The sequence below is a fragment of the Penaeus monodon genome, chromosome 11, assembly GCF_015228065.2.
Source record: "Penaeus monodon isolate SGIC_2016 chromosome 11, NSTDA_Pmon_1, whole genome shotgun sequence".
In the NCBI taxonomy this organism is placed as follows: Eukaryota; Metazoa; Arthropoda; class Malacostraca; order Decapoda; family Penaeidae; genus Penaeus; species Penaeus monodon.
The window spans coordinates 18,310,467-18,320,466 of record NC_051396.1 but is presented as its reverse complement, the minus strand read 5'-3'; the positions used below and the strand labels follow the sequence as shown (position 1 = coordinate 18,320,466).

The following is a 10,000-nucleotide window of genomic DNA, read 5'->3' as shown; positions in this document are numbered from 1 at the left end:
TAAAGAGCAAAACATGAATTACAAGAAACAAAAGTATATTTTGAAAATCTTAGTTTACCAGATTATTATTTTTTTATAGCCTTGGGTTACTTTAGCTTCTGAAAAAATCCAGGTATATTCATTGACTCTCCATGTCTTTTCTCTCCATTCTCAGTCAGTCTGCATTGTCACTTAGAGAGACACGAGATTGACTACCTTCAGTTCTCCTTCCGGTGGTTCAACAATTTACTGATGCGAGAGTTGCCCCTGGGATGTACTGTGCGCCTTTGGGACACACTACATGCCGAACCTGATGGTTTCTCCCACTTTGTTTTGTACGTGTGTGCGGCCTTCCTCAAACACTTTTCCCAACACCTCATGGCCCAGAGAGATTTCCAGGTAAGGGACTCATCTATTCATATGTTTAGGTGTTGCTGTCTTTGTTGGAGTCCAATTATTTTGTCACTGTTACTGTTCCTTTCTTTGTATTATTTCTATGACATTTATCATCATCATCAGTATTGGTAGTAGTTGTAGAGGGTGGTCTTACTGTTGATTGCAGGTCGGTGTCCTTTTATGGCTATCATTTATATTATTTTCATCATTATTACTTTGTCAATAATTATTATAACTGTTAGTGTCATGCCTTTTTTTTTTTTTTTTTTTTTTTTGTTATAGAGAGTATTTATTGAAAAGCAACATGCTTGTTGTTATTATTACAGTTACTTTCATTATATATGCAGTTTTATTATTGCAGTTTTTTATTTATTATAAATAATGCCTGCACTTTTAAAGTTATAGTAACTGTTATTTAAATTACAGATGTATTAAGAACAGAACAGGTTCTAAATTTATATCATATTTTTTAAAAGAGTAGCATTCATATGACATAAATTGTGGTCCTTTGTAATAATGCATTCTTATCTAGAGCAATACCCTTTCTCCAACAGGGTCTGATGCTGTTGTTGCAGAACCTGCCAACCTCAAACTGGTCCGACAGCGAGATCAGTCTCCTAGTAGCTGAAGCTTTCCGTCTCAAATATGTGTTTGCTGATGCGCCAAACCATTTACAAGCCAACAAAAAGTGATGCTAGATGATTAAGAAAAAGTGCAAATCCAGCCACGACATTACAGCAGCCAATTTCTTTTGGGTGTGAAAAAATTGTTGCATATCACCGACTGTATGTGAAATTGCAATAGAACCTGAAAAGTTCAATACTGTGGAGGCACTTATCAAGCCAGTAGAGCTGTGGTAATGAACAATGGGGGAGGGGAGAGACTGAGACTAGATATTTATTTAAAGTTGGAATAAGATACAACCGGTGAAGTGAAAGAAGATGGTGACTATGACATTTGAAAGGGACTCTTCAAGCTGAGTAAAGCAACTATGATACAGTCCTATATTAAGGACAATTTTAGAGTTTCATTTATTTTATCTCTCTCTTTTTCTCTCTCTCTTTCTTCCTTTCTTTCTCCCCATTATCTCCCTTTCTTCAGCAATTGTTCTTTTTAAATATATTTGTTTATGCATTCTATTTCGTAATTTTAGTGATATCATGATACTGATTATGTTAGGCAGTATCAACTGTTGCTTTATGCTTTACCTGTTGGTAGGACATTGGCAACAGAGCTGTATATTTCAACCAATTCTTGGTTAGTATAATGAGTTATATACACATTCTTCTGTTCATGTATGAATTTATATCCTCTCCTAACACTGTTGTTGTGACTTACCATTTATAAAGAAACAAATTTATTATTTTTACATTAGAAGAATATATACATGCATGAATAAATTAGTTGTGAAAATTGCAACATGCCCCAGATACCTTGTAAAGAGTACATGTAACCCTTTATTTTTTACCCATGCAGAAAACTATCTGCCTGTGGTGGCCCACTCCTTTGTAGGTCTTAAGTATACATTCAGAAACTGTCCTACTTGTTTTTTTAAGGTTGTTTAATTACTCTACCCTCCAAATTCACTATATCTTTATCTATCCTTGTTATTCCTTAAATCTTTGTTGATTGAATAAGTTCCCCATAAACTTGATTGGATTTACAGTATACAAACAAAAAGCTTTAGAATGGATGTTCATATTCCTGAAAGAGCAGGATCTGAGAATAGGAAGTGAAAGCTAAATGACAAAGAGTAAGATTGTTTGTAGGAAGTTTAGCTTTTATTTCTATACTCTCCATATCAGGGGGAAAATCTGTTATGAAAATGTCAAGTCACTTTCCTTGGCACTTGTTACTCAGGCAAACTTGCATGATGCTCATTGTATATGAAATGACTCTTAAGCAGAGATCCGAAATTACCAATGCTTTTATTTTAAACATTTTTTCTTTTTTAAGAACTAGATTTAGAAAAATACAGGTAATTCATATGGTTTATATTATCACATTGCAAATGTAATGCTGTGAGATCAGGACATAAGTGGTTACAGGACCTTTAGGTGAAGGATATATACTAAGAATGTTTAAGATCACTTTAGTTTTTCTCTGTGAACCAAGTTAAAATGATGAAAATTTACAATTGTCTAATTGATAATAGTTGATGAATAGAATACACAGTTATGCTTGACTACTGCCATGAATTTTACAAAAATTATTTTTGAAGCTTACAGTTTGTAAGATTGTCTTAATTCTTATTTGACTTCAAAAATGTGTGATTCTGACATGTTTTACAAAATGCAACAAAATGTTCAAACTAATAAACTATTTATACCCACAACAATGTATTAAGAAGACAGCAAAGGATAATTATAGTATTTGTTCATTTGATCTTTTTTTTTTTCTCTTTGCCATCAATGGAAGAAAGACTGCTAATTAAAGCAGCATGTTAACTTTTTTGACCAGAGCTTTAGTTTTGTGGTAGGATACTCGGAGCTCGAGGCAGTCCAGTGGAAATGTTACAGTACAGAATATCAGTGCTAAATGATGGTGCTCTTTGTACACTCCCAATGTTGAAAGGTTAAGTGGCGCACGGTCCTCTTGTAGACTTGTAATAAAAATCTTGGATAGAATTAACCAGTGAGATTTAGACTGCTGAGACTTGCAGCTGTGTTGAAAGACGTAAGAACAAATTGTGATAGATGTTGTTAAGGCGTGTTTCAACACAGCATAGTCTTTGATAATGACAGAGTTAAAATTCTCTAGAAGTGAGTGATTGTGGATATATATGTAATGTGTATATGTATGCTAATAACAACCTCTTTTGTTTTCCTTTTGTCTGTCGGTGATATGTATTACATCTATTGTGTATTCATACATAAAGAATTTTATAAATAAATTGAATTTTATTCTTCAGCTAGATTGGCAAAATGAGAGAAGTTAGGAATGTGCTGCATGAATCATCTTAAGAAAATGAAGGAATATTGCAACATGAAAACCTTTCTTGTAAAGCATTGCCCCCAAAAAAATTGCAGTTACTAACCACAGTAACTGGTAATAACATCTTTTTTTGAATATGAGTATCAAAAGGATAAAGTGTAGTAGGACGTTAGTTTGTTTAAATTCCACAACCACTTAAGAGGTGAGGACTGGGACCCAATGTTGGGGATCTCCCCTGCCTTGGGTCTCAGCCCTCAACTCAACTAGTTTGCACGCTCTTTTTCTCCTCCTGCTTTTTTGTTTTCATCCCCTCTCCAACCCTTTCTACTATCCACTTCCTAAGGTGTGAGAGCCATGCTGAAAGGATGAAAACTGACTTTGTGCCAGTCCTGAATGGCCCGAGGGAGCCATTGGGCACGGTATTCCCCTGCTTTAGTTGTCTAGCCCTTACCTCTCAAGGGGACCCTGAGGGTTGGACTGTTTCTCTCCCCAACATACTCTAGGCTTATCAAAACTTTATACCCTTATTAGGGTTAGTGAGGCTTGCCCCTTCATCAAATAGCCCCAACAACTCAAACTCTCCCGGTTTCTTAACCCCAGGCAATTCTTTGACCACGACTCTGAACACTGCAACTACTACCCCCTCTGCAATACCTTCTAGTACATTATCCACCCAAGTCAACACTCAATCTCCAGGAGACATTCCTACTCTCCCAACATTCTTAACTTTATCACCTCTACCCCCACAATCTTCTTCATCAATCACCCTATTCTCCCTTATCAACTACTTTACAACCATATTGTCAACTTCTCTGTAATAATAAGTCCCTCAACACTAATCCTCCTTCTACCACCCCCATCTCTACAAATATCTTAAATATTTGATTTAGCCCAGCTAAATGGGACCAATTTTTGTTATCACCCCCACAGCTTCCAGCAATGTCTCCAAAACAAGTAGGTAAAGTCTCTTTCCATAGCCGACCCGATCGTTCCCGTTTCGTCAGAGTTACATCTATTATCAACTCTAACTGATCTCTCTGGCAACTCCATTCCTTCAGAACCTCATCCAACCCTCAATACTTGTACTGGGACTGTCTTTATTTCTCCGGCAAACTGCCTTATCTGGCAAAATTGATCAGATTTTGGAGAAGACTTATTCCTTGCCTTGCATAGCACTGTACAGATGTAATATCAGTACAGTGCTACTCCATTGCTCCTAGAGGTCATCGTAAGAACCCCACCAACATTGCCAAAATTACTTTCTCTAGACATTACCTTCCCTTTAATGTTTACATTGGTGGAGAATCCCTCCCTCTCCGACCATACCAACCTCCTTCCCGTCAATGTCAAAACTGTTGGCGTTTAGGACATCCTGTCAAACACTGCCGTTCAACAGCCAGATACCCCTCGATGTGCCCAACCTGGTCATAATCAAATCAAACTGCTCTGCACAGTCACGCAAATGTACCAACTGTGGCGGCCTCCATAATGCATTTTATAGGGGCTGCCCCACCAACAAGTCTGAGGTGGCAACTCTCAGATTCAGACTTGGTCTGACTCTGCATGAAGCCAGATAGGATGCGCGTCAACGAGGGTTTTCCCTCCTAAGATGTTCCTATACCTATCCCTTCCACATCATACTTCCCCACGTCTACCTCCTACCTTCCTCAGTGGAATTCTTTTGCCATTCTATATCCAGACACTCCAGTCTCTGCTGTAGCCCCAACACCTTCCCTTCTCCATCACCCCACTACCCGCAGCAGACAAACTAAACGTCCCACCATTCACCTACCAGACACTCACCTTCACCTACCTTTGCCTCTGCTCCTCAGACACCTATCCCCCTTCCTCCTCCTCACAAGAAAACCATTGTCTCGCAAAACTCTGCTTGAAACCCAAATTGACACCAAGCCTCTCACGTTCCACAACTCCCGCTCCCTCCACACTCAAGTGACTGCTGATATCCATCCTCCAACTCATAACTCGCCTACATTGGAATATTCGCAGTTTCCGTTCTCACAGACCTGGCCTTCGTCATATCCTTTCTTCTTTTAATCCATCCATTATCTGCCTCCAAGAGACTTTTTTACACATCCTCATATACCAAATCCCAATTACCATTTTGTCTCTTCATCACACCCCATTTCTGTCTCATCTATACTTATCCCTCAGAAAACACCTTGTGTCATAACTCCCTTTAAAACCACTGTCCCGTGCACAGTTACTCGTATCTTTCTTCGCCGTTGGATCACAGTTATTTCAGTCTACTTCTCTCCTTCCCACCCCAGTGACTGCTGCCTTTGAAAATCTAATTTTCCAATTCCAGCCATCTTTCCTCGTAATTTGTGATTTTAACTGCCGCCACACTCTTTGGGGGTGATTCTATCACCAATTCCCGTGACCGATCCCTAGAACGCCTCCTCTCCACAGTTGACATTCTTAAATCAGATCGCCCCACACACTTTGACATATGCACGCAATCTGTTTCATGCCTTGACCTCTCTCTATGCTCCCTTTCTTTCCATTTAGATTTCCATTAGTCAGTTTTAGACCATTTTCCCTATAGTGACCACTTTCCAGTCCTCTTTTCTCCTACTTCATATATACCACTTCCTAACCCCCCACGCTGGTGCTTTGATAGAGCTTTGATACTTTCACCTCACTCTCTATTATTCCTACTCTTCCATCCTCCTTGTCCATTTTAGATATGATAATGTTTTACAGCTACAGTCCTAAGAGCTGCCTATACAGCCATTCCTCGAACCTGACCACCTTATACCTCCAAATATGTTCCATGTTGGAATTCTAATTGCACCAGCTCTTTGCTTAACACGCGCAGCCTCGAGTAGTTATCACTACAAACGAGGCACCCCTAATAAATTATCAGCCCTTATCTTCTTTAAAAGAGCTTCCGCCTGTATTCGTCGTACAATCCGGAACAGTAAAATTAATATCTAGCGAAATTATGTTTCCTCAATTACATCTACATCAGCTTAAGCTGTTTGGCGTTGGATTCATAAACTATCAGGGAAACATCCCCCTTATCCAGCCCCCGATCTCCATATTAGAGATACTCTGATCTCTGATCCTCTCCAAGTCGCTAATGAACTAGGTGGCTATTTCAGCCAGGGCAGTAGTGGCTCTCACCTTTCTCCACACTTCTCTTCCATCAAGACCATCAAGGAACGCAACGCCATCATCTTCACCCTATCCTCTGCTGAGTCCTATAATGCTCCTTTTTCTTCCTCTCCCTGACGGTATTCACTTCCATTTCTGCATCCATGTGCCTATATGTCCGCATGCATGCATGCATATATATATATATATATATATATATATATATATATATATATATATATATATATATATATATATATATATATATATATATATATATATATATTATGTAAGTGTATGTATGTAGGTATGTATACATATATGTGTGTATGTATATATATATATATATATATATATATATATATATATATATATATATATATCTGTGTGTGTGTGTGTGTGTGTGTGTGTGTGTGTGTGTGTGTGTGTGTGTGTGTGTGTGTGTGTGTGTGTGTGTGTGTGTGTGTGTGTGTGTGTGTGCATATATGTGTTTGTGTGTGTGTATATATATATGTATATATATATATATATATATATATATATATATATATATATAGTATATATATATATATAGATAGATAGATAGATATAGATATATACATATGGGTATATATGTACATATCCCCCCCAATCCCTTGCCCGTTGTTGTCGTGGGGGGGCTTAGGAGGCGGAGACTGGGACCCAATGATGAGGAACTCCCCAACCTTGGGACTCAGCCCTCGACTCAACTAATTTTGCATGGTCTTTATTTTCCTTCCCACCTTTCGTTTCTGTCCCTTCACCAAACCCTTCTGCTATCCACCTCCTAAGGTGTGAGAGCCGTGCTGAAAGGATGAAAGGCTGACTTTGTGCCAGTCCTGAACGGCCTGAGGGAGCCATGGGCACGGTATTCCCCTGATTTAGTTACCTAGCCCTTACCCCTCAAGGGGACCCTGAGGGGTGAACTGTTTTTATCCCCAACATAATCCAGGCTTACCATGGCCAATAATGAAAACTTATCTCCACTATTAGGGGCAATGAGGCTTGCCCCTTTATCAAATAGCCCCAAAGATGTAAACTCATCCGATTCCCTGACCCCAGGCTCTCCTTTGACCACGGCTCCGAACACTGCAACAACTACCCCCTCATCAATGCCTACTAGTACAGTAGCCAACAACCAATCCTTAAGGAACATTTCCACTCTCCCAGCACGCTCAACTTCATCACCTCTCCCCCCCCCAAATCAACCACCCCATCCTCCCTTATTAATACCTTACCAGCCTTATTGCCCACCTCCCCAAAAACACTACCTCCCTCAACACTACTCCATCGTCACGCACCCGCCCTTCGACTACCCTATCACTACAACAATATTGAATACCCTCTTCAGCGCAGCCAAATGGGACCGATTTTCGTGATCCCTCCCACAGCTCCCTACTCTGACAACACCCTTCTCTTCCAACAATGTCTCCAAAAACAAGTAGGTAAAGTCTCTTTCCGTAGCCGACCCGACCGCTCCCGTCTTGTCACAGTAACATCCGAAAACCAAGCTATAGCATTAACAAAACTAACAGACATATATGGTAACCCCATCCTTGCAGAACCCCATCCAACCCTCAATACTTGCACCGGAACAGTTTCAATCTCCCCAGCAAATTGCCCAATCTATGACAAAGATTGGTCAGATTGTGGAGAAGACCTACTTGCCTGTCTCACAGACTATGATGCAACGTCAGTACAATGCTACTCCATTCCCCCCAGAGGTCATCGAAAGAAACCCACTAACATAGCCAAAATTACCTTCCGTAGACATGACCTTCCCTTTAACGTCTATATAGGAGGAGAATCCCTCCCTGTTCGTCCATACCAACCTCCTCCACGTCAGTGCCAAAATTGTTGGCGTCTAGGACACCCAGCCAAACATTGCCGTTCCACAGCCAGATGCCCACTATGTGCCCAACCTGGCCATACCCGATCTAACTGACCTGCACAATCACGCACATGTGCCAACTGTGGCGGCCCCCATAATGTATTTTATAGGGCTGTCCCACCTACAAATTTGAGTCTGAGGTAGCAACTCTCAGATTCAAACTTGGACTCACACTACGTGAAGCCAGACAAGAAGCACGTCGACGTGGTTTCTCTCTTACTCCTTACTCCAGTAATACTGCTCATTCTACCAATTCTCCTAAACCCACCCCCCCTACATCTAAACCCCCTCTTCTACCTCTACCTTCCCCAGTCAAACTCTTTTGCCATCCTAAATCCAGACACTCCAATCTCTACTACAGATATTTCAATCACCACCACAACCCCAACACCACCCCTCTCCCTCCTCGCACTACCCGTAACAGACAGAACAAACGTTCCACCCCCTCTTCCCCTACCACACAATCACCTCCACCTTCCTTTACTCCTTTGCTTGAGACACCAGTCCTCTCTTCCCCCCCTCACAAGAAATCCTATATCCCCCAAAACTCCCAAAACCCAACTCCTTAGAAGAAACCATTGAAAATATTCAAGATTACCTAATGAAAACTGACACTCAACCTCCAAATCTTACAACTCCTGCTCCTTCCACACTCCAAGTAACTGCTGATATCCATCCTCCTCCTAACGATATCCCCCCTACACCCAATCCTCCTACCCCCTCCCAACACAGCCCATCCCCCCCGACCCCAACCCCAACCCCGCCCACATTATCCCTCCCACCATCCCCTCTATCCCTTCCACTCCCTCCTGGATCCCACACGTGAATCCCTTATGTCACAAGTATCCCCTTCCTCAGACCCTCCATCTCCTAATACCCCTCCTAGTAGAACACCAACTCCCACACCTCTCCCATCTCAGACCTCTCAGTCCTTTTCCCACCCTCTAGCTGCTTCCCCCCCTCAAAATCAGTAAAGTATAACTATCCTTCATTGGAATATTCGCGGTTTCCGCTCCCACAGACCTGACCTTCGTCATATCCTTTCCTCTTATAGTCCATCTATTGTATGCCTTCAAGAGACCTTTCTAACACATCCTCCAATACCAATCCCCAATTATCATTTTGTCTCATCCCCACATTCCCTTTATGTCTCATCCATACTTATCAATCAGAAAACACCTTATGTCACACCTCCCTTTCAAACCAATGTCCCTTGCACAGTTATCCGTATCTTCCTTCATCGGTTGGATCACAGTGATATCAGTCTACTTCTCCCCATCCCACCCCATTGACTTTGTTGCTTTTGAAAATCTAATTTCCCAACTTCAACCACCTTTCCTCATAGTTGGTGACTTTAACTGCCGCCACACTCTATGGGGTGATTCTATCACAAACTTCCGAGGCCGATCTTTAGAGTGCTTCCTCTCCACAGCTGACCTTACTATACTAAATTCAGATCGCCCCACACACTTTGATACACGCACGCAATCTTTTTCATGCATTGACCTCGCTCTATGCTCCCCTTCTCTTCATTTAGATTTCCACTGGTCAGTCTTAGACCACTTTCCCTATAGTGACCACTTTCCAGTTCTCCTTTCTCCTACTTCATACGTACCACTCCCTAACTCCCCACGCTGGTGTTTTGATAGAGCTAACTGGCATACT

General features: G+C 41.1%; 1 protein-coding gene across 4 annotated transcripts in view; it reads left to right on the top strand.

Moving 5' to 3' along the window:
* Positions 1 to 3,268, top strand: part of LOC119578795 (TBC1 domain family member 22B-like) — a 34,428-nt gene extending 31,160 nt beyond the window's left edge. For all 4 annotated transcript variants that reach the window (XM_037926426.1, XM_037926424.1, XM_037926425.1 and 1 more), the window contains 2 exons: positions 155 to 378; positions 930 to 3,268. In XM_037926426.1, coding sequence (XP_037782354.1) covers positions 155 to 378; positions 930 to 1,067 — 362 coding nt within the window. In that variant the 3' untranslated portion in view covers positions 1,068 to 3,268. The remainder of the gene's footprint in view (positions 1 to 154; positions 379 to 929) is intronic.
* Positions 3,269 to 10,000: the final 6,732 nt, after the last annotated feature.